Below are 25,506 nucleotides of genomic sequence, written 5' to 3'. Positions count from 1 at the left end.
TGCAAAGGACAACCATTTTTATGTTTACCATGTTTCGGTAGAACTGATTAAAACTTTTTTTTGTAAGTAATACTTAGGTACATTTATGATATGATCTCGAAATTATTTAAAATTTATTAATAGAATGTAATTTTTTAAATTTTATATGGTCAATCAACATATGTTTATCGTATTAAAATCATAACATCGCCAATCGTCGTTGGTTTTGCTATAGTTTCGTGTAAGTAAACGCGAAATCATTCACCTATGTCGTGTCGTTAACCCTAACTTCTGTAAAACATTTTCATTCGAATAAAACCCCTAACTTTCGCTTTCATAGATTCAAACTTATTTATTCGATCGTTAAAGTGAAAATATTGTAAAACAAATTGATTTTTACCGTATCAGTGAATTGTAACGTGTGTTTATGGTTACTCTATTAAAATTCCTTTATTCAAAGGAAAGTATCCGAATATTATTATTTTTCAGAGTTTGTTAAAATCGTGGAAGTGAAGTTTCTTTTATGCGAGCCGTTAAACACTTCATCGTGTGCTGCATGTGAAAGCGTATGTGTGTAACAAAAATTTAAACACAGAAATTGCGAACAGATTGTTAAGCATTGTTTGAAAGAAAGTTTTTTTCCGTTTATTCGAGCAACTTTTTATGGGAAATATCAAGATCCAGTATTCATTGATCAATCAGCAGGAAGCTAAAAAGCAAGAAAATTTCGTACAAAATATAATTTTAAATGTGAAACTCGATTTATTTAATGCATCATTCTTATACATATACGTGTAAATACATATATTAATTTAATCGTTTCATTATTTCTAAGGAATTCTTTTGTCCTGATCTCTGGAAATATTTATAGCAGACATTTTGTACATCTTTTGTCTTTCCTAACACTATGAATAAAATTTTATTTTCACGTTAAAGAAGCGTGTACATATGACATTTCGATGGCATTATTTGATTTACTGCGTTGTGGGGAAGTTACGAGGTCACTGGATCATAATATATTTTTAATACGTTAATTGAGGTTTTAAATAGCAGTTTCTTTACTCTAAATTATAAATTATTCTCAAAATAACAAACGATGTACTGCCCTCCGCTGACTTGAAGTAGAAGGGATACACCTATTCCCACGTACCCATTGAACTCTGGTTCGCTATTCGTCGCGGCAGTTATACACACATCTGGATTGCCTGAGAGCAAGGGAGCAAGATAGATAAATTGACGCTCCGACGCTCCGACTCTTCTTGCCCCTGTGCCGTCCCGCGGGACTTCAAGTCAGCGGACCAGAGTATTAATATATGTATATTTGTGCTGTTAAATTCAGAAACGTTACTTTAATTTAAGTTGATTCCTTTTCTTTGATTTTCACACCTTACGAGAAAAGGTTTGGGTTAGAAACTAAATTGTGTCTAAATTTTATCATATTTCTATCAAATGAAAGAATTAAGTTCCTCCGATAGAGCCTTGTCGTAGTTATGACGTTTTGGTTTACACGTGCTTTTCTTTACTTCGTACAAACATATATCAGACCAATCGAAGAATTTTCTATTGAAAAATTGTTCAGAAAGTTTCAAAAATTGATAATAACTAATAACACTGCTACTTATAATAATAATTCGTCCAAATTCTACCAAATGAAAGAAATGCCTGGGCTCCTGGGCAGTCGAGATTTCAAACAGCTACACGCCACACCGCCACACTGCTTTAGCGTTACCAGAGTTTTGTTGTTTTGTTGAAAAAAATGTATGGAAAGAGTCACAGGAGGTTAGTAATGTTATTAATTTAAATTCAGCAATTAATCTTCTGTTAAATTAATCGAAATATTAAAATTCGAACTTAATCTTCGGAGATCTTTAAAGGTTAAAATTTTTTGAAACGTTGTTTGAAGGCTAAAATTTTTACAAACCAGTATCACTAGAAATATGAAAAAAAAAAATCTATAAAACGTATACGATTATAATTTCATTTTACATTTTACTAATTTTAAAAAAATTACAGATTTAATGTAAAAAATTGATATTCATATTTGACACAAATTTATTTAATTTCTTTTTCATAAAATGCGATTTTAATATTTTCAGAATGAGATGATAATTATTCGTTTCGGTTGTTTTTAATAGACTTAAATTGTCACGTTGTGGCAATTTGACTTTTCACAAAAGGCTAAATTGCAGACTTTAAGAATCATTTTCTTAACTTCAGCTTTTTCCTGTCTTCTGAAGAATGCATTTCTTTGTTCTTGCAATATTTCCTTCAGTTTCTTTATATCCAAAAATGGACAATCTAACATTTTACTATCCATTGCATATTTGTTATGTTCATGCTATGGTAACCTAAAATTAGGGCTAAGAAAGACAAAATAAAGGAAGATGAGAAGAACGAGGAGTATTTGGAGGATATTATAGATATAGAAGAGAACGTTACCAAGGATTTTGAATTTCTAATAAATACACCGATCATTGAAGACAACTTCCTTGTTCTGAAGTCGGACGAAAGCTGGAACACTGATGTTTCCAGATACATGGAATACTTTATGATTGATCTTGCAGTCTTGTCCGCAGTCGTTGAATCGGTTCCGTTTAATGAAAATGTTAAAATTGACAACAAATATTTCACCGTGAGCATATTGACCGATTGAATTTGTTTTTCTACGTTGCAAAGTTATAAGTTAATATAATTACTCAACTGACACATTTTAGAATGACCAGTTGACAAACATTTATAACAAAGCAAAACTGGGTAAAGAGAACTATAATAAAATTCTGAGTAGATTAGAAGAGCAAGTTATTACAGATAGAAAAGATTTAGAAGAAAGTCAAGGTTCGGTAGAAGATGTGTGCGAAGACTTAGATTTTTTATTGTCGTTAGAAACACCAGCGGACGAGGCTTCAACAAGCAGGAAATCTTTAGGTGTATCTCATAATGCCGGTACAAATTTTCAGAAATCTATAACGAAACTGTTTGAAAGATTATTCTTATATTTAATGAGCATCTTTTACAGATAAAAAAATAACAGCTAAGTCTGGGGCGTCTGTAAAGTCTATGGACCTGGAAAAGTGGTTGGATTCCATATTAGATGATTAAATGTAAATTCTGTTACTACAGTAGTACCCACATAAGTGATCAAGCTCGGGACCGGCCTCGGTCATTTATGTGGGCATGGTTAGTTCTCAGAATTCAACGGAGATAAGGAAAGAGGATAAGTGCGAGTGAGATATAATAACTTGCATCCGAAACCACATAAGTATACAATGTATCGATAACGATCGGCGTCAAGTTACACTCGACACGCTCGATGTTCGAAGCCGCTTGGCTTCACGGATTAGTGGAGATAAATCTGGTCAATTATGTGGGCAAAAATCCGGTCACTTATGTGGGCACTACTGTATTTGTTTAGTTCTTTCATATTCGCAGTTCTGAATTTCCATAGATTTTGTTAAAAATCGTTTTCCTTCTTTTTGTTTGATTCATCAAATATGTTTTGGGATACATCAAATTTTGGACCATTGAAATTATCCTTGGGACTTTAATTACCAGTCACTCTAGGTTTTGTTATTTGAAGTTCTTTTTTTAATGACGAACAATAGGTTAAAAAATAAGTAATCATAGATGTTTAAAGGACTTGTTTCGGTATCCCGCAATTGTTTATAGTTTATAAATGTAAAATACCGGGGAATACAAAAAAAGTAATAGAAAAAGGTGACACTATAATAAATTGTATTCATTCTTGTTTCAAAGTATCATATCCAATGTAATTATTAAAATATTAATTATATTATTGAATATTTGACAAATATTGAGTTTTTACCATGTGCCTATTTACTGAATTGTAAATAAAATTCTTAACCCTTTGGCTGCCAGGCCCATCCATGAAGTATATGCGAAGATTGTCAAAATTATCTTATAAGAAGAAAATATCCATTTTCGGGGGGGAAAGTTTTAGTATTTATTCTTTCCAAATTTAAAGGATATGGAATACAATTGTAGTGTAATAAAATATTTAGTAATTAATAATGTAATTTTTTATATTTAGATTATATACATTATGCATGAAAAATTATTTTCTATAGAAATATGTCTCACATTAGTTAGTAACAATTGTATATTAATCATTCGGATACCGAACTGATCAAGTCCACTTTTTGAAAATTTCTCAATTTAATTACCCGAAAATGCAGTTAGTGTTTAACTTTTCAAAAAACATAATAATACGCTGTTTTAATTTTATTTACTATGGATAACTTTTAGACCAAAGAAAAATACAATACTACACGTTAGAGGTAATGACTAAGCATGAGTGAAAGCGATTTAATTCATTGGAGCGATGACCTGAATGTAAATGCTCGAGGCTGTTGCTTCCAGACTCATAGCAATTCTCGCGTAGGTACCAAACGTCGGTAGATTGGTCCGCTGACAGCCAAAAGATTAAGTGAGTAAATAAATAAATAGACAGTATGTTCAACAAACATATGTATTGTAATGTACATTATCTAATTATTGTCATTAAACGATGTAAATTTCTATCGCTAGTAAATATTGAACGCGTGCACACGAGTTTTGAGACGTTTTCTTCATGAATTGCAATGCTTAAAATCAAATTGAATTTCGAATGGAAATAGTTTGACAAAGAAGGGGTTTTAAAGCAATTTGTTGACAGTGTTTGTAAATAAATGCATTGGTCAGTCTTTATTAAAATTTGAAACTTCAATCAGTGAATGACCCCATTACTTAAATAGTATTTCATGTGCTCGTAAACTATGAGCATTATTGCACCTCCTGGACCTAATCGTAATATTTTCGGAACTAATCCTTTGTACAAGGCTTTGAATCTGGAATTAATATGATTATTAATTGATAATTAAGTCATTCAAGACTGAAATCGTATAAAATATATGACATCCATCTTGAATAAATTAACATAGCATAGCATAACAGGGAATTCCTTATTCTGTCAATTAAAATTCCATAGTTATGCTGGTTTAAGTCTAATGGAAATAAACGAAAAATGTTTAACTAAAATTTGATAGAAATAAATAGAGAATTCCCCATTTATTCCAATCAAAATGTAATAATAATGAACATAAAATTCCTTGTTTATTTCCGATCACATTGATCGAAATAAACGGTGCTGTTATAGCACTACTATACCGCGTTATAAGAGAATTGCAACTGTACACCATAAAGAATATACTTCCTCAATAATGAGGTAAAAACTAAACTAAGGAATATTGCAGCGATTATGTATTAAAACGAGAATTGCAAAGAATTTTAGCTTGAACGCTTGTAAAATTATAGTTTAATTGACCGAAGAAAGAAGATAATTATCTTTAGCCTTGAAGGTAGTAATTTATATTCTGTTTTGTACCCTTCTCTGTGATAGACTAAGTAGATAGTTTGTAGTGTGTCTTTGTACAAAATTTCACCCTGAGGTCCTTGAATGCGACTCTTGGCGACATCAAAAGGTATATTCATGCAGGATGCCACTGTCCCTGACAAGAAACCTACGACAAACTGAAAAGAACATTAATGAACTTTGTATTTTTTCTGGAAATCAACCTACAAAAAATCGTTTGCTAAATTGTTCCAGTTGCATGAGATATCATGTATATATTGTATGGTCGTAGGATATACCTTAAGAAATAATTCTGGGAAGTGATCCTTTTGTTTGAGCAAATGGGGAACTACAGAATTGTAGATCCCAAGGTAAAAGGTATTAAAAATGCCATTTCTCATTATTGTCGCGGATAGACCTTTGTTGAGACCTTTTAGACCAAAGCCATGCTCTGTGAGGATACGTCGAGTCACAGCAAATGTAGATGGACTATGGCTTATGTGTTTACGATTGGATTGCATTTGAACTTTAACCACTTCAAACGGATTCACCAAAATGGCTTCCGTTACACCAGTCAGGAAGCCAGCATAATAATATGTCTGAAATAGAAGATTATCCTAACAGTAATAGACAGGTTTAAGTCACCAGATATTATCAGCTCGATATTCATCATTATTATTACAAATTCAATGGTTTTTCTAGGCTTGATTTTTTCTATTATTAAAGAGGTTTGTAGAGAACATAAAAAGATCGTTAATGGTTTTCTTATTGATTCAATTAATGTGTCTTAACATTCTCTATGGAAAATATGAACCTATTTAAGTCCAAAAGTCATTAGTTTGTAAGATATTTTAATTTTAGTGTTGTTACAAGATTATCAATTTCTTGTTAGTGTTGTAATTATTTTATTTGCAGGGAAGGCTTGATCCAAACGATTATTTAGGTCATGACGTTCTCTGAATGGAGAAGATAATAACTCTGATATTATTTTATTACTTTCAATGACAATATCAATCATAATACCATATAAGAGTAAAAATGTCTCCTAAACTCAATTTTCAGACATAAATAATACTCTTTTAGGGAATATCAAACTCCTGTTTAGAAAAATAATAATATTCGTATCTCCTCTGTCTACCTTTAAAAGAATTAATAATATTAAAATGGTGCCATCCTCAATACCATTCTCTTTTTCCTATTTATTTTTTATTATTCAAAATTTTTAATTTACGCTCAGACGTAGAACCGTGCCCCCTTCGTGTCTTCTGTTTTACTTTATATGTTTGTCATCGTTTCAATGAACGCATTGACAAGAAAGAAAGATTACTTTTGTATTAACCGTGATGGCTGTTTTCTCTAGGCGGGAAAAAATTCCTCGTCCTTATCTTAAGTTACCAGGAATTTTGTTAAACATTCAAAGGTTAATGAAAAGACATTGAAAATTTTGTCTTTATGCTAACGATCGTCTCAAATGTTTCTGTAAAATCTGTAAACTAAGTTTGTACAACATATTTACGTCAGTATGATTAAAATAGAAGTACAGGATGTTAGATAAATTTTTAATCCGTACCATTGTCTTGGGCGTGTTGCTGCTAAATAACTTCTTATACTGTTCAAAGGAGAAAAACTGAAAGAAAAAAAAAAGAAGAAGAGTTTTCAGTTATGTTTGTTACAAGAACCAACGATGATCCTTAAACTTTGTATCTTCGTAGCATTTTACTTTCGTTAACGTTGTAACTAATTAAAATACAAAAAGACTATTTGTTAGGAAACAAAACGCACGTTACATACTTTTACAGCTCTTTTCGGAGTTTCCATAATAACCGGTGGCAATATACCTTTCCAAAATGCTGCGAGTCCTTCGTTTATATACATTTTTCTCATACAGTCACGGATCCCTGCGATATTAGAAATATTAACAAAGAAATTACATCGATTAAAATTAAAAGCACGGATTAAGGGGGTTCATTTCTTTCGAATAATAAAAAAAATATTTCCAAACGCTCTTAGAACTAATTATTTTTTATTCATCAATGTTTTCTCAATGATTGTTTTTGTAAAATAGAACGAAACAATATTTAAAAACAACGTTTTCCCTTTTAAATTTCTACCAGTCCCATTGGTCCCCGTTTGTCCCCATTTTTCGTATTAAGGGGGCCTAAAGTCATTTTTTCGACCTGAAATGAAACCTATTAACACGGTTAACTTCAAATTTGAATATATCATAGATTAGTAAAAAAGTTGTTCTTCAGAAAGTCGCCATTTGTTTAATTTTTTAAACGAATGAAAAATTTTGAACTATATTGTTGGAATGCCAGCTGATAAAGTTTTATTAAATGTGTTGATAGAACAAATTATACAACTCCACCATTTTGGAAGTTAAAATAACAAATCTTGCACAAAACTAAAGTTAAAATATTGCTTAAAATATGCTGCAAAATCTCGCGGTGGCATTTAATAGTTACCTCAGGAAATAAATTTTAAATTCACTTGTTCAGTCAGCACCATTTAAGATTATAAAATTACCCCCTTTATCGTGCCTTGAATTCGTTGAAAATTTTAGAAAACAATTCTTTTAAAAATAAAGATATGAAGAAGTAAAAAATACAATGCCTGTATAATAAAGTGCATCCTGTGTTGCGACTTTAACTTGCAGTTGGAAACGTGTTTTAATAAGATCCATGGGGTGCATTATGCAAGCTTCTACAAAACCTGCACAACCTCCTGCGCCAATCTGAATTGCAGCCTCTTTAAGAAGACTAGGTTTACTCTGTACAATTTCTCTGTGAGACATATTATCTCATACAACTGCTATCGAGTATCTCTTGCCAACAAATTGTGGTACTCCTTTGAGAAACCCTCGATTTTGTTTATAGGAAATAAAACATCATTTCTTTCACAGCCTCTCTAATTTCAGTGCGATACCTAAAACGAACGTAGCCTTAATTTCATGACAAGACTAAAATTTTTGTATTGTTCGTGCAAGAACTCTCGGACTTTTTAATTATTCTGACTACATTTTTTTTAATAGTTTCGTACATGAACTCTCATTTCGATTTTCGGTTTAAACGATTAATAATTTTTTTTCGGGGTAAATTAATAGCGTAGGATGATGATTTGTTTAAAGGTTTAGGAATATGTAGTGCGAAGAAAAGCAGTTTTATTAAGATAATAAAGCAGGATACAAAGTAATTATATCTTTTTATGTATAGTTTATTGTCTAACAATTAGTTTTGGTAAACGTATGTCAATTAAAATTACGTAAAACCGTTAATTTGATACATCAGTATCTTAACGTATCGTGATTGTTAAAATAATTAAAATAATTTGCATGACGTTCATTTCATATTGGTTATATTTAATATATTTATATTGGTCCATATTTAAATAGTATGAACGTATGTCGACTTTAAACTTTATTTTTAGCTTGAAATTTCGAACCTTTGCGCACAAATTTCGTAAATATTTTTAAAGAATTCGAATGTTCGAATTTCAAAATGGAAAAAATTGTTAACTTTGTTAAATATTTTTTTAATACGAAGCGTGATAAGAAAAAACGTCCCATACAAAATTTATTTTTTTTCTTCCGTAAAATAAGAATCCATAAAAAAAATATAGCTCTCGTCGAGCAAGTTTTGATGTGCCTTTCTAGATTTTCATAAGACAGGTTAAACTTCGACTTAACGTGTTTGCATTTCCATGAGTCGACACAAAAATGTATCCAAGGCTGTCGATATGTCAGTAAGTAGTTTCTCATGCTGAATGAGAACCACTAGGACCGACCTACAGACCGATCTTTAAATGTTAATAACTTTTAAACGAAAGTCTCTATAAGCAAATTACTATTTTTGATTTTGGTCTTATTTTGCCCTCTAGAATCACTCCTTAAAATTTTTACATATGGTCGCCGAATACCAGTAAGTTTTTGCAAACTATTAATTACTCAAAGCCGAGATTTTAGATATCGGTCCTCTTCTTCCTCTCCCCTACCCCTTCAAAATTCGTAACTGTCGGTCACTGAGGCCTTTCGGAACTTTATCAAAAAATATACGTTTTTGTTTGAAAGAAAAAATTGACCTTCAAGTTATCTTAAAAATACAAAATGAATAAAAAACGAATAGTAGATAAACTTGTCAATGAATCGTCCAATTTAAATTTCAATGATTTTATTTGTTATAGAAATCGACATTTTGAACTTTGCCCTCTTCGATTTTTAGTTTCCAAGATTTTTCCTAGAAAAAAATCGATACTACTGCACTGAATATTGCTGTTTGACTACTATGTATTCAGTATACTTGCTTTGTTGCGATGATCGGCATCTTTTACGTTTATATAACAGGTGAACCTAACAATCAGATTTAATTTTTTTACGCATTATCCAAGCTGGCGTGATGTCGCTAGTTTTGCTCGGCGACGAACATAATTAACCCAAACTCACCCAATTACACAAAAACTCAAACTACTATACTGATTAGTCTGTTAAAATCCCGTGATTAGTATTATAAAATGTATTGGTACTATAATTTTTATTAATCGACAAATTTATCAAATGACATAGTTGTATTTACCTCTTTGACTATATAACTATAGGCTGCTAATGGTTAAGTTCAATGTGTCTGTTAACATCTCAGTTTTGTTGCACACAACTCAATATAGTTATAGAATGTGTCGTGGGTTATGTTGAACTAAAAGTACTATGACAGATTCACTGTAAAACATGCGTAAGACTGAATAGCGAACAATGTGTCACTGTTTCTTATATTTACATTTATAAAAAAAAAGTTTGGTACAGTTACAATATTCCAAAAAAGATAATGTATGCATATTATCAGTGACAGAGTAAATCATTAACTTGTACAGAATTAAAAATAAATTACAAAGAAACTATGTATCAACATATAGTTACAAGTACATTTTGCAACATTAATATAGGTGATATATTTACCCCTATCAATACGCACATCAAAGATTGCGATGTAATTTAAAATGATAAGTACTATTTACTTAGATTACTCGTCAAATTTTCTACAAAAGTAAAATTGCATTTCATTGAGAAACATGTAATACAAAATTTACAGACAGACTTTGTATGTCAAAAGTAACCAAAACCATTTTATTTTAAGGTTTAATATTTCTTTCATTATTATTATCTTGTTTTCTCTGCCAAAGATGGTTTTATAATGCCAAATGGAGACTTTGTTTCTCTATTGTTCTTTTGCAAATATGCATTTTATATTAGACAAAAACTGAAGAGTTTTCTAGTCAAAGTTTCTGCCTTGAAACATACAAATTTTGTATGGAACATTTTATTCTAAAATGCACTGTTTTTAAAATATATTGACTGTAACTTTCCAAATTTCGATTATTAGATATCCTTAAAAAAGATCATTATTTTTTGTGAAACCGCAAATTTCAGTAATTATACAAAAGCCATTATGTTAAAAATATAAATGCCACAGTGAAATTACAAAGTAGCCCAATATCTCTAGTTATATCAATAAAACGATAATTAAAAGCAAAAGTGATTTGAAACATTAACTGTAAATTCAATATTTACCATTTAAATTCAGTAATTGCCATACGTTCCAAAACCATAATAGTAATACAATGGTTAATTGTTGTTAATCTATAAAATACGCACAAATATCATCATATAAAATTCAATTTAAGAAAATAATTCTACAAATTCGAATTACAAAACAATTTCAATTGTAGATAATATTTCTACGATAAACAATATTCTCGTGAGAAGAAATTATTTATTTATTTCGACGCACACTACGTGGACCACGTTTTCGCTAGTTTCAATCAGCTTTTGGGAGTCTATTCGAAGGTTAAACAATCAAAGAAAACAAAATAGTTAAATGTCACGAACATTAATAAAATTCACAGGTTTGTGTTAATTGTATTAATTATTCAGCGAACAATAATATTAGTCACAACACTTTCGATAAGTATTTTTCGATCGAATCAATAAAGCAAAACGATAATTGTATCGGTTAGAGAAACAAGTGCAGATAACAAGGAATTCTTTGTTCACCTTCGCAATATTCTAACCGTACTCGAAACCTTGAATCGTTATCGCCGCCATTTTGTTATTTGATATTCGAAATCTTTTCAATTTCAAGTCTCAGTTGTATTGCCGATAGTCAAGCTAGCACGAAGCGTCGTTTTATTTTTCTTTACTCATTTTAATTTTTATTACGACTGAAATTTTCACATGGAGGTTAAGCGTAGAAAGGTTTGTTTCCACAACTTTAGTAATATTCATTCATAAGACCATTAAAATAGTTTTCACGAGACGCGTGATCACGTCCTCCTATTGCATAAACGATAAATGATTAGTCAATATAACCTATATTTAATAAAACACAATTCCCAATTCGGAGAATTTAATTTAACTAAAATTTTTGTATGAATTCGAAACATTTCCACTGTTATTATCCACTAGTTTAGATTTTATTAATAATCACTTTGGAAATCTTAGATCCTTTAATAACACACAAATATTTAATTACAGCGGGTGTAAAAAGTATTTGTGTAGTGATTAATTACGATTAAAATTTTAAATAATAATATTATTTAAATAAACATGATAGAAGATAAAGATCTACGGTACAAAAAATAATTGATAGATACAGAAAAACATTGCAAAATCGTGTAAGAAATGGACGGCCGCGAAAAATTTCTGAACGTAATGTTCGTACTAAAGATCGCAAAAGAGCTTAAAAATAATTTAACACATTCACGAGGGGCTGAACCACCGGTGGTACATTGTACATTGTACAAATTCAGGCCCGTCGCGTACGTGTTAAACATATTATACATTATCTCTTGCAAAATTAAGGTTATCATTCTAGAACAGCTCGATGAAAATATTACATGAATAAAAGATGAGATTAGAGTTTACGCAATGTTACGTAAAAACAATAATGGTGTTTTAGAAATAGGGTCATCATCATGGATAAGAGCAAATTTAACATTTTTGACCCTGATGGACACTTCTTGGTGTGAAGAAAAGAAAATGAAGAGTATAAACTTCAGAACTTACAACTGATAATGAAACATGGTGGTGATTTCATATTTGTTTGAGGCTGCATGAGTGCCGCAGGTGTGGGTGAATTAAATATCATAAATAATGGATCATAAGATGTATATAAATATTTTAAAAATGCCTCTTTGTTCAAGTGTTGAGAGAATGAATATTGAAAATGATTTTCTGTTCATACAAAGTAACGAGCCTAAGTATATTGCTTACAATATAAGAATGCGAATTGCATATAATATTCTAGCACATTTAAAAACACCCTTGCAATCACCAGATATTACTTCTATCGAGCATGTGTGAGATTACCAGAAACAAGCAATTCGAAAACAGACTTAAAAAATACCGTAACGAATGAATGGAATTATATCATTAATTCAATTACTAATTTAATTAGTTCAATAGCTAGATAAGTAGCTGTAATAATAAAATCAAAGGGAAACCCTACCAAATACTAATTATAAATATTAATTTTACAATTATTTGTTGCTTTTATTATACATTATTAAATTACTTGTACACTTCATAATGGTTACAGAGCTGTACAAATACTTATAACGCGTTCGTTTTTGCCATTTTTTCAATTTTTATTCATATTTATATGAACAATATGAATATTTTTTTATTTACTTGACATTGTTGTTCTGCAGGCTTTGAAAAATGCATGTAATGTGTTTATTTAAAACATATTGTTTAATAAACATTATTATTCAGAATTTTGGTCGTAATTAATTATTGTACGAATACTTTTTACACCCATTGTACGTAATTTTTTCTCTAAAAACAACGACTTCGATATTTAAATTAAGGTTTTGCGAATGTAATAGCGGCTATTTTCGAACTTCCGAGCTCAAGGAACTTTATTAATCGAAAGAAGGGTATTTTATCATGTTGGCAAGACGTTTGCCAAAACGTTAATTTATAATAATGATTAATCAATATAACCTATAATTATGAAAACACAATTCCCAATTTAGGGAATTTAATTCAACCAAAGTATTTTTACGTGCTGGAAACATTTCCATTATTATTATTCACTGATTTAGGTTTTAATAATAATTAGTTTGAAAGGACCCCACACAGATCTTATGGAAAATGGCCCCCGGTTAAATTAGCTAAACTTTTGATATGATGTAGGTCATGACAAAATAAAAAAACGCCAAAAAAGATAAAAAATGGTTTTCTTTTCTATTGTACAAACATGAAGCACCGTCGACATTAGCATTACTCGTATTTAAAAGATTGCCATTCGATTATTTGGCATGCCTTTGATGACGAGAAAATCCTAAAAACCTCAAAACACTTGCAATATGTGTGCATGTACCCAATGTTTTGGCACCGGATTGACAGATGCAGTGGTAACCATTTATTACTTCCTCTTCTAGTTCCAGTCCATTTTTGGGAATGTGAGAAATAAGAACTTGATGTTAGGTACGGTTCCGAAATCGTGAATAAACTTTTAGTCTTCTAAAGCTGTTATCTACCAACGAAGTGTCAATCTGCGCTAATAGAGGGCATCAAGAAAATATGAATATTGAAATTGTTATGGACAAATAGAGAGAACTATAAAAACGGTCCTCTTCAGGGCCATATGGTGTGCAAAATCCGATCGAACAATCTCCTCGTGGTGCACACTGGGTAATGCTAATGTCGACGGTGCTTCGTGTTTGTACAATGAAAAAAAGAACCATTTTGTACCTTTTTGGCGGTTTTTTGTTTTGACTCCTGAAGGGCAGTCAGAGGGTCAGGGGGTCAAGGGGGTAATATTTAAGGGCCCACAGGGTCACAACAGTGCTTCTTACACTCAAATATGCTCAAACGTGGTGGTCTAGAATAAGACGCACTATTATTGTCTGTTGATCCCCCGTATTTCGGAAACTGTTTAATTTACGAGCTTGGACCCATTGGAACTTTTCATCAAGCCATCATGAACTACATCGTATCAAAAGTTCAGCTAATTTAACCGGGGGCCATTTTCCATAAGATCTGTGCGGGGTCCTTTTCGGAGATCCTTTGACAAACACTGATTTAATTACGTAATTACTCTTAGAAAAATTGAACAGTCACTTCGATATCTAAATTTACTCTGCGAGTGCAATGGCGGTTACTTTTGAACTTTTGAATTAGAGGAATTTGCTGATAGTCAATTTTAAATTGCAAGGAGAAGGGAATTTCATTACGTTGGCAGCATGTTCATCATTTTATTCGAAATTAGTGTTTAATCTGTAATAGAAAAATTCAAATCGTAATCGTTTTATGATAATAACTTATGATTTTATTTAGGATTAAATATTCTATTGCTTCAAATTCCATTTTTGGATGATAATTTTATCTACAAATTATATAAATATTTATACACGAATATTTTTAAATAATTAGTATGTGTAAGTTCCAATTTAATAAAATTTTGAACGAAAGAAACAGAAAATCAAAAATTTTGTTGAAGTGATTGGAATTTCAAAATTAATGAGTTTATTTTAAATATATGTATTATAATTTTAGTACTTTTTATTAATCGATATTGATTTTTCATAATATTCTCAATATAAATAATAATAATATTTATGTATTTAATTATACATATAAATACTGTATCGAAAGTTCAGTATACTTGTTATGTTAATTCTGTTATAGATTCGCTCTCCTCTAAAGTGTGTGATGTTATTGTTTATATTCTTTAGCATTTTTACGAGAAAATCAAGTCGTAGTTTGTAACAGCAATTTGTTTTATAATTTAGATGCGATATATTCCAGTAAGTTGAAAATACAACCTATTTTGTATATCGAATCAAATAATTTTAAATATTTTATAATTTTATAATTTGAGGTTATCTAAATTTTATCAATATTTATTCCCATCACATAGTAATACATTGAACCAAACTATAAATGGCATAAATATTTCGGTAGTTCAGAAATTATTTAACAATGAAAATAAACAATCTAAAAGTTAATACTTTCGATGATATTTTGAGATTAGCAGTGAAAATTATTTCTGTGAAAGAATTCACATTTAAGTATTTCGTTTATCAAATGTTTTTCAAGTGTCATAATTGCATTTTTAGTTGCAAGGAAACAATGAAAATCTCCATAAAGAAGACCACAGGTTGCGTTCAAAGAAAGGTCATCCGGGCAGAAAATACCTTATGGTCGTTGCCTTGCTGGGATTTCTCGTTTTGGGCCACATAGCAATAGCGTATGGATTTACATTTATCTATATTTACTTTTTTATCCAGTCACTAACTACTTTGTAGTCTTTTTCACATATTAAACAAAGTTTGTTATACATTAGTCCATGAAACTTTGATGAAACAATTTGCTAAAGCCAGAAATATTCAATATTTCAATATCACTTGTCAGTTTTTATTTGGCAAGGTTAATCAAATGAAAAATTGAAAATGTTTTATCATTTGTTGTTGAAAGAATTATCTTGTACAGTACTGTGAGTAGACCAAACATTGTTCAAAGGCTATTGGAGATTATGTAAGCACTTACTAGTTTAAAAGTGTTCGTAAAAGTTTATTTCTGATGAAAAGACATGTCACACATGTCAAGATGATTTTGTTTCAAATTCTTCAGTTTTTCAGCATAGAAGAACATTTCTTCTTGCAAAATGCAAAACTTCCATAAGATTAGCATTGACGATTTTTTCAATTTCAGGTACGATCTACAGCCAATTCGTCTGGGTAGTAAGGCAATTGACACACTGGCTTCATCCTTCAACCTGCATAAGCCATTTTATGTTGTTGTGATCGATGCAGGGTCAACTGGGAGTCGTGCATTAGCCTTTACTTTCCACGAATCAATTCTTGGTGGTAATTTGGTACTGGACGATGAATTGTACACAGAAACCAAACCAGGCCTCAGTGCGTACACAGGGAATCCCAAAGATGCTGCAAAGTCCTTAACAGTGTTATTGGACAAAGTCAAATCTGTTATTCCGCGTTCAGAATGGCAGCATACTCCTCTCAGCATGAGAGCCACTGCTGGGTTGAGGCTTCTTCCTGGACACGAAGCTCAAGACATACTCCAGGAATGCAGGAAGTTGTTCGAGGACTCTAATTTCCAAGTATGTTGACAATAACACGTTCCTAGTATCGTTCGACGCAGCGTTATTTCGGTTTAGGTTTCGAAGAACTCAATTTCGATAATGGATGGAAAGGATGAGGGCATTTTTTCTTGGTTCACCGTCAATTTTTTGTTGGAACGGTTCAATACGCACAATTCTGGTAATACGGTCGCTGCTCTGGACCTTGGAGGAGGCTCCACGCAAGTCACTTTCTCTCCCGATGCCACGCAGGTTCGAATTATTTAATAGTAAACAAAATAGTAGAGTGGAGTCGTGTTGTATCGTCGTTAACGGGTCTAAAAGAGAGTTAAATTCATAGAAATAACGATATACTGAAAGTTTAATAGGAAAATTCCATAACACTGTGGATGAAGGAGAGAAAATATGTATCTACGTGAAAATGCGATTAGAATTTGTTCAAATTTGAAATTCACGTTTAAATTTGTATAAAATTGCAAGATTCAAGTTTCTACGACCCAGGCTCGTTACGTTTCCACGTGGATTCTATCACAGTAGTTGGGAAATAATTCACAATCACTGTCTAATCTATCATTAATATTTAATGTACATTTATCCACAGTGTCGTGTATTGTTAATATTTAACGTACATCTATCTACAGTATTCTACTCATTGGCGCCCTTCGAAAGAGTGTCCATGTCTTATTAAAAAATAGGAATGCGATAGTTTTTACGCTATAAAACCGTAAATACGTAAAAATCTGTTGCAACGATTGAACAAATTACTTATAGGAGAAGCAGTTGGACGGGCAGATATATCACGTAAACATCTTTAATCATAACATGAGTGTTTACACGCACAGTTACTTGGGTATGGGCTTAATGGCTGCCAGAAAAGAGATCCTGACCCACGGGATGAACCTGGACAATGTGAATCCGAAAGAAAAGATCGAAGTACGATCAGAGTGTATAAACCCTATCATAGTTGATACAAAGTGGAATTACGGAGGCCGCACTTATTCAATCAACGGTCCCGTCAATGAGATGCATAAATTGGTGAAGACACAAAATTTTGCCGGCGGGGAAGCTGATAGGCCAATCGTTAACTTCTCAGAATGCTTAAAAATTGTTGAGAAATACGTCGGTAGGATTAAAAAAAATAAACCTGTGGGTTTGAAGGACCACGAAATCTTTGCGTTCTCATACTACTTCGATCGTGCCACTGAGGTAAATCATTAACACTATATTTAATAACTTAAGAGTAAATGTATTACAGTTCGAATATTTTTTTAGTAAACTAAATATATTTCAGAATTTACACGTTGTATAAATTATCTGGTTTAGTTAGAAGCAAATTCTCATAAAGGAAACACAATTTTGTATTATAGTACTTGTCTTTTTTAAAAACAAGGCACTTTAATCACTCTATCAGAAGTAGATAGATGCTAGTTAGTGGTTTCAGTATTAATAATAGTTTTCTAACTACTTATTTACTAGTTCTAGTGTATACTATTGACGTAAAATAACGAACGGAAGATTAGACGATACCAAGTGACGAATGATTTCAGGTTGGTCTAGTCGATCCTTTCAAAGGAGGAGTGATCCAAGTGAGCGCGTTTCTGAAACAGGTGAAAGATGCCTGCGATTATCCAAACACCGATCAGCCCTTCGTTTGTCTGGATTTAACATTCATTTATGTTTTGCTTCATAACGGATTTGACTTGGAACCTACTACAAAGCTATATGTAAGATTATACTACATTTATTCATTTATAGTAGTTTATAGAATTCTGGTTGCCATTGTTACAGTATACTTTATTAAAACAGTTAATAATTAGAAAGGGGTCATTGAAAATATTGGGTCAATAAGAAAGTCTTGCAACAGTTACAACCGATTGGGTTGAAACTTTTATTGTTTATTGTGCCGCTAATTCGCGAAATCGATTAACTTCACAAAAGGAAAAGTTAAGAATTTGATCCCCGGATTATACAAATTCCTGATCATAAGATAAACAACTCATTTATTGCAATAGTGATACAACTCAAAAAGATGCAGCTTTGTAAATTTAAACTGTTTACTAACTTGCTTTATGGCCGTTAATGAGTGTTACAAACAGTAAAAAATTTTTTAACGATGAGAGATAAGTAAAAATTATACATTATTAGAAATTGAGGAATAGGAAAACTTTAATCAGATATATACTGAGTCACTCTCAACGTTAGTTGTAATTGCACTACCAAAAATTAAATCTAGGAGGGAGTAGGAATGATGAGCTTGTCTGTAATAATTACTTGAATAAAAAATAGACGATCGAGCTCTCCAATCGCAATCTAACACATTGCAAGATTCTCTTTAACGACCCAATATTTTAATTCAATTCTGAATTTAAACTGTCTCTTACTCTCCAGAATAATACTTTGTTTATTTTGTTCAATAGCTTTATAAAAGAATTAATGGACACGAGCTGAGTTGGGCCCTTGGCGCAGCCTTCAGCATTATCCAAAACGGTCTTTAACCCTCCCGAATTATAGATAAACGAATTACAAATATTTTTACACAATATTGGAGGAACTGTTAAAATTTACTATTTTACTATAAAATCATTTAGCTGGAAACTGTTGATTTGTTAACAAGTTCATTGTTCTTAGTGCAACATTGCCCATTTGCTCAATTATTAAATGCCATCTCGTTTAATTTACGTTAGTTCAAACGTGGTATTTTCAGCAATGGAATAATTAAAAACGATTAATATATTCAAAACTTCCTAATTAGAGATTCTTATGATTCTTAATTGAACAATGTTCTTGGTTGTATAGAATACAATACATATGTGTGTACAAATACCGGGATTAGTCATATCTCTTTTGTGATAGAAAGTAGGATAAAATGATATTCGTGGAAAACAAAATCGAATTATTTAGGGCCGTTTTGAAACTATTTTACGTACAATCATAAGCAACTCACTCGACGGCAGTAAGTTAATTTTGAACAGATTTTGTTCAAATATCTTTGCAAAGTAAAGTTCATGGGGTCATATTTTAAAGCTAAGACAAATACTTTGTTTATGCCTTACACAAAAATTCTAAATCTTATTTTTTTTAAATCGATTCCCGATCAAATATTTTTGATTCCAAAACAACCATGTTTTTAAATGTAGGTAGTTTTCTATTTAAAGATTTATAGGAAGCAATTGTTTATTTTTAAAAAGGACTTTATTTAGTATATTCAGAATTTTCGATGTTTTTATAAGATTTAGAATGTCGTAACGAAGAAGTACAGTGTTCTCTCGTTAAATATACGAAGGCACCTTACGTTAAATGTACAAATTTTATCTCCACTACTAGAGGGATCCTCCTTAGAGACACTGAAGCGATTAATACGACAGCACCGATGCTCTCGGTCGCCGAATAATGTAACACGATCAGGTGTCGAGTATCTGCGAGACAATATTAAAAAAAGCAACGTTTCTTTATTTTTCATTTTCTTATCGTTACAATTTTTTTTAACATATTCATGGCATTTATGTTATTAAAATGATACGAAACTCGTCAAACCCAAGATTTACGAAGAACAGACGTAGTCATTTCGAACGTTCCAAAATACATTCTTATTTTTATTCTTTTAACTGAAAATGAAATTCGTCTCTGCATTACGATAAATATAATTAAAAACAATACTGTCGTTGGCTTTAAATCGTATTACACTATTCGAGGCCGAGTTCGATCCTTAGTGTCTTTTCGTCTTTCGCTTTCTCTCTCTTTCCGTGTTCTCCTAAATGTGCCTCTTTAGTTCCAAGTAACGCATATTTAACGCGGGAACACTGTATATTTCTTTAACATGTAATTTTTGTAAATTACTATTCTTCGTTTAGTAAATGAAACATAATGTCTCGTGTTTCTTGATAAGAAATTGATTTGTGTCAACATTTTATACTCGAACATTGTAATTCTGGATTGTTAGCAAAACGTTTGCCTAAATATATTTGTATCATAATTATTACATCTTATATATTTTTACATTAAAATATAAGTAGTACGATGTGCTGTCATTTAATGCGGTGTCAACATTTTCCTATTGTATGCTCCTGAATTTTCCTTTCCACCATCCGATGATAGTCATACTGCCATTTAACGCAGACTTATTGCGACAAAATTGATTGCAGCATGATTCTATCATTGGGTCGCTTTTGGCTTTGCTGTTTAAAATTTTATAGATCAGGTATTTAGGCACAAAGAGTGCCTAAACCCTTTACTATATGTATGTATCAACTAACAGGGATAATAATTTAAGACGTTCACCGCCAGATCAAACTCGTATAATATTCTGCACAAGTAAAATTTTGATTTTAGACCATTGTAAACTACATAACCTAAAATTTGTTTCAGTACTTATTTTCGTAACCTTTATGTTTGATCTAAAATAGCATACGTAGCCATGTATCAATCGGATTATAATTCGTGCAGGTAATTAATTATTAGAAACACTATGGAACTCTGATTTAATTTTATTTAAATTATGATTTTTCAGGCGCTTCCAATAATCCGATGATAAAATGTTCTCGACAAAAGTTGCTCAGTTTTTACTTGGTTACAAATTCTAATGTAAGAAATTTCAATAGCAATATTTTTTCGCTGAAGGTCAAGGTCACCTTGACTTGTTTTAAACGGTACTCTATATTTTTGATTTCGTAACGCTGTTACTATACCGTGGCCTTAAGGTAACCTTGATTTCAGAAATTTAGGTTTAATCAACAAAAATGTTAACATGGACGAGCAAAGACTTCTATATCCTAGAATTTCTTTTATAATTTGATTAAGTAGACCAACATTCGTATGAAGTATAGTATATTTGACGTAGACGAGATGAATAGAGAAACTGTGCCATGATTAAGGAATCATTTCATTCATTACAACCTGCCTAATAATGTTTAAAACAATGCGGAATAATTCACGGATTTATTCACTGTGTACTCATTGACTATTGAAATTAATTAAGAATTATCTTTGTTTCATATACGAGTTTCTCTTTACAGGATCGTAGTAATAAACTGTTCACTAATATTCTAAATATATTATTTTAACTTATAGTAAATTAAAGGCTGAATTTTAAGTAAATCCAATTTAAAATTGAATTCCTAAATCTCGAAAGTGAATTCGAAACCGGACACGTTCGTAATTAGACTTAGAAATAATTAATCGATTGGAATTCGATCGAACTAATCGATATTCTATCCGATCGCGCAATTACACGCGATCCTCCTGTTTGTAAATGGCGGTTAAGAAAAAGGAAAGTAGTGAAACGCAATTGGTATTTTGCTATTATGCAGCTTATCGGCTCGTTCGGGAACGTTTATTGGCCTTTTGACCTTAGCTTTCACTCGATTAGGTCCTTTTCTTCCTTGTTTCACTGCTCACGCATACAAGTCGCATCCAACCACGCCAACTCTCTCGCCTTTGATCATTCTTATCGATTTCGTATCTATCATTTATTCTTATTATATTATTGCACAACAAACCGTCATTATACAACCGGTTATCCAACAAACTATTAAATCGAGTAATAAGTTCGTTCAATTTTTCAGCAGAACACCATTATATAAATATACACATACATATACATATAGTATATATTGTAAATGAATGGTGCAAAAATAACTACCCTTGTTAATTTATTATTTAATTAGGAATTATGTACTGTAGTGTTTTTCTATATATATTATAAAATTTGTATATGCACAATTTTAAATAACTATCGTACAAAAAATATTTTTTAATTTTGATCTTCAGAAAATGAAACATAAAGCATTGACGAAACGATATTTATAATTAATAAACAATTATAACAATTTTATCAACCAGAGTTCCAAACTTGTCCGCAAGATGGCACTTGTGTCTCTTTTATGTTTATTACATTTAAAAAACAGACCCATTTGAATTATTAATGAATTTAGAATATTTAGAAAGTAACTTTTGATAAATATGTTTCTTAGAACCTATTTTTTTCCTTGTATTACTAGTTTAGTAAGTGATTTGTTTATAAGTTCATTAATAGTTTTTAGTTTCTGAAAAATGTAGACGTTTCGTTTTTATAGCTAGTTTAATATAAGCAATAATTATGAGAGGAGAAATTACACACTATATATAAAAAAAAAATTGTTTCTAATAATCCGACTTCCAATTATTAATTCTGCAGGTTCGAAATCAAACTTCTTTATTTTGTTATAACATGTATTTGATGCATATTGTCGATATATGTAGAACGAATTTTTATTAATTTTCATTTTTGAACTTTTCTTTTGATTTATATTTTGAACTTGTATTTTGATTTATAAATTCAAAGGCTTGTGTCGTATTTTTTGCGCGCGGAAACAATTGGTACAAAATAGTCAAGGTCAAAGTAACGTATCGTGAAAGAAGATAGCTGCCTCGCAGAACAAGGAACGAAAGAACGAAATTTGTTCCGATTTTTGGAAGGAGGTCGTTGAATGACCTTTCCAGAGGCGCAGTAGCAGGAAGACGAAAAGGGTGTTCGCGTGAAAGTTGCCTCTTGGCAGACGTTCTCTCCTCCCCCTCCCTTCTCCTAGTTTTCCAGGGTTTCTCAGGCAAGATTTCTTACGAGAGCATCTCAGCTACGTAAGAACGTGAGAGAGAGCTCGCTTTCGTTTCCTTCTTCTTCCTTTCCCGCTTTCCCCTCGATTCATACTCCCCCCAGCGATCCTTTTTCCACCATCTTCTTTTATTCACCGATTATTGTAACACTGACCAATTTTCTTTCGTCGATTTAACGCTCTGTTACCCTAAAGTGAGGTTAAGGGACACTAGGGACAGTTTATCACAAATATGGTACACAATGTTTATGTTCTTTCAAGCTTTTTTTGGGGGGGAATATAAAAATTGATGGACTATATCTAAATGGAATTATGAACTTGTAAACGTCAGGTTTGTTTTTTTTCTATAACTTTGTGAGATATTTAGGGTTAGAATAGGTTAGGAAGATAGTGAATGGGCTCTCTGTATAAAATTTGTGAAAATGAAGAAGACGATAAGTGTAACGCATCGTTGAATCGGACAACGTGCAGACGGGTTGCGGAAAAGATCGATCGTCCGTGTAAGAGGAAGGCGTCGATTTCCGCGTCGTCTTCGGGAAAGGTGTCGTGACGCAAGCCAAACTTTCACTATTCTCGAGTAGTCACTAATCAAGATGAAGACGATTGCTAGATACTTCTTCGCTGAGAAACCTCACAAACAACGTCCTCGAGGTCGAGTCTCCGTCATTTCCTCATCTGGATATCAACACTTTTGTCAGTTATCCTTTTATCAATTGCCGTTTCACCGATTACAGCTCGTGCACGCGTCCTATCGATACGTTGTCGTTGCCTGCCATACAAAACGCGTAAAATTTTACTGTGAGACTAAATTTGATTTATAGGTAATTGTGAATTACATTATCTAAAATTTGTCCTAGTACTTACTATTGTAGCATGATTAAAATTCATGAATTTTGTTTACATAAATATTTCTTTTAATGTCGAATAGGTAGACAAATATTTCAGTGAAATTAAAATATTTCAAATCATTCTGGAAAAATTATTTTCGGTTGCGGGGGTCAATTACAATCATTTTTGGTCAATAGACATATTCCCGAAATCCAACGTGCTTTCGAGAAAAAAATTCGAACAGGTAGACAAATTTTTCAGCGAAATTAAAATATTTCAAATCATTCTAGAAAAATTATTTTCGGTTGCGGGGGTCAATTACAATGATTTTTGGTCAACAGACATACCCCCGAAATCCTACGCACTTTCGAGAAAAAAATTCGAATAGGTAGACAAATTTTTCGGCGAAATTAAAATATTTGAAATCATTCTGAAAAAATTATTTCCGGTTGCGGGGGTCGATTACAATCATTTTTGGTCAATAGACATATCCCCGAAATCCTACGCACTTTCGAGAAAAAAATTCAGGAAGATGCAGACATTTTTCAGCGAAATTAAAATATTTCAAATCATTCTGGAAAAATTATTTCCGGTTGCGGGGGTCAATTACAATCATTTTTGGTCAATAGACATACCCCCGAAATCCTACGCACTTTCGAGAAAAAAATTCTTTTCCGAAAATATAATGTGAGGTTAGAAATGTTTCCCTGAAAGATCATGCGTATGTTTAAAACATCATAACTTCTGGACGAATTGAAGGGTTTTGAATGTTTCAAAATGCAAATAATGCGTATTAATGGGGCTTTAGAGCCTCAGAAAAATGGTCCGAAAAGATACATTGGATGTAAGGTCTGTTCGTATATCTCGTCTGTGGTCCTCGCTTACAAAACTGTAAGAGTGTCGATACGTAAGTAGAGTTTCTCATGTTGAATGAGAACCACTATCGTGCGCACACAGCTGTTCGCAGATTGCCGTTCTACAAACGGAACTTTAAACGTTAATAACTTTTCAACGAAGCCTTTATCAACAAATTGGTATTCATGATTTACGTCTTATTTTGGCTTCTAGAATCTCCCATTAAAATTTTTCCGTAAGATGGCCGAACACCCTGCATAATTAAATGTATTTTTTTTTTTGGTTAAATTTTCAATTTTTGTATCTAGCGATAAGTTCTGGATTTTTTTTACGTATAATGATAAATATTAATAATAATATATCGGGTGTCCTGTACTTTAACGGCGACATTTTAATAACTATATGACGTTTGCTTGTAAGTAATGTATTACAAACTTATAGGCAAAAACGTACATGACATTCCATAATATGTGAACATTTTTAATCATTTTTATATGTTTTAAAAATGATCACTTCCTATATTCTTCATTAACAATATTCTCAGCATTTTAATATTATTATATGCGGCTACGATAATCGAAAAGCGACTGCTGTGGTCAGAATGAATTAATGGCAGACAAGAAATATCGTGAAAGTAGAAACAAAATAAACACGGGTAACTTTTCATATTATGAAACTTCGAATATGATTCTATATACATACATATTCAGGCTACACTAAATATTTGTCTACAACTTGATAATAAAACATTTACAAATAAACTTCATGTAACATTGTTTTCTTATTTTTAGTTCTGGATTACTCTCCCAAAATAGTG

At 31.6% G+C, this 25,506-nt stretch overlaps 3 protein-coding genes across 8 annotated transcripts; 2 read left to right on the top strand and 1 right to left on the bottom strand.

The window, feature by feature from the left end:
* The first annotated feature begins 1,259 nt into the window (after window positions 1-1,259).
* On the top strand, window positions 1,260-4,270 carry LOC122397173. 3 transcript variants are annotated; one of them, XM_043396132.1, is made up of 5 exons: window positions 1,260-1,758; window positions 2,338-2,611; window positions 2,694-2,922; window positions 2,996-3,080; window positions 4,243-4,270. In XM_043396132.1, exons 1-4 carry the CDS (start codon window positions 1,736-1,738, stop codon window positions 3,076-3,078), a joined length of 609 nt encoding a protein of 202 aa, XP_043252067.1. In that variant the 5' UTR covers window positions 1,260-1,735; the 3' UTR covers window positions 3,079-3,080; window positions 4,243-4,270. The 3 variants fall into 3 exon arrangements, with proteins under 3 accessions (XP_043252067.1, XP_043252069.1, XP_043252066.1); XM_043396134.1 differs by lacking the exon at window positions 4,243-4,270 and adding an exon at window positions 3,162-3,192; XM_043396131.1 differs by lacking the exon at window positions 4,243-4,270 and having other exon boundaries at window positions 1,263-1,758; window positions 2,996-3,919.
* LOC122397172 (mitochondrial 2-oxodicarboxylate carrier) lies at window positions 4,257-11,504 on the bottom strand. 3 transcript variants are annotated; one of them, XM_043396128.1, is made up of 7 exons: window positions 11,367-11,504; window positions 7,940-8,251; window positions 7,118-7,224; window positions 6,897-6,953; window positions 5,626-5,925; window positions 5,360-5,505; window positions 4,257-4,823 (listed from the first exon to the last, which is right to left on the bottom strand). In XM_043396128.1, the coding sequence occupies exons 2-7, from the start codon at window positions 8,118-8,120 to the stop codon at window positions 4,703-4,705; spliced, it is 912 nt and encodes a 303-aa protein (XP_043252063.1). In that variant the 5' UTR covers window positions 8,121-8,251; window positions 11,367-11,504; the 3' UTR covers window positions 4,257-4,702. The 3 variants fall into 3 exon arrangements, with proteins under 3 accessions (XP_043252063.1, XP_043252064.1, XP_043252065.1); XM_043396129.1 differs by lacking the exon at window positions 11,367-11,504 and adding an exon at window positions 9,895-10,166; XM_043396130.1 differs by lacking the exon at window positions 6,897-6,953.
* LOC122397171 (ectonucleoside triphosphate diphosphohydrolase 5) lies at window positions 11,414-20,040 on the top strand. 2 transcript variants are annotated; one of them, XM_043396126.1, is made up of 7 exons: window positions 11,414-11,567; window positions 15,437-15,567; window positions 16,032-16,440; window positions 16,498-16,671; window positions 17,191-17,625; window positions 17,967-18,143; window positions 18,837-20,040. In XM_043396126.1, exons 1-7 carry the CDS (start codon window positions 11,547-11,549, stop codon window positions 18,912-18,914), a joined length of 1,425 nt encoding a protein of 474 aa, XP_043252061.1. In that variant the 5' UTR covers window positions 11,414-11,546; the 3' UTR covers window positions 18,915-20,040. The 2 variants fall into 2 exon arrangements, with proteins under 2 accessions (XP_043252061.1, XP_043252062.1); XM_043396127.1 differs by lacking the exon at window positions 11,414-11,567 and adding an exon at window positions 14,990-15,124.
* Window positions 20,041-25,506: the final 5,466 nt, after the last annotated feature.

This window comes from Colletes gigas, unplaced genomic scaffold, assembly GCF_013123115.1.
Source record: "Colletes gigas isolate AHSC1104 unplaced genomic scaffold, ASM1312311v1 Colletes_gigas_Sc00009, whole genome shotgun sequence".
NCBI classification, from domain to species: Eukaryota; Metazoa; Arthropoda; class Insecta; order Hymenoptera; family Colletidae; genus Colletes; species Colletes gigas.
The sequence above is the reverse complement of the archived record's forward strand: the minus strand, read 5'-3'. Positions and strand labels throughout refer to the sequence as shown.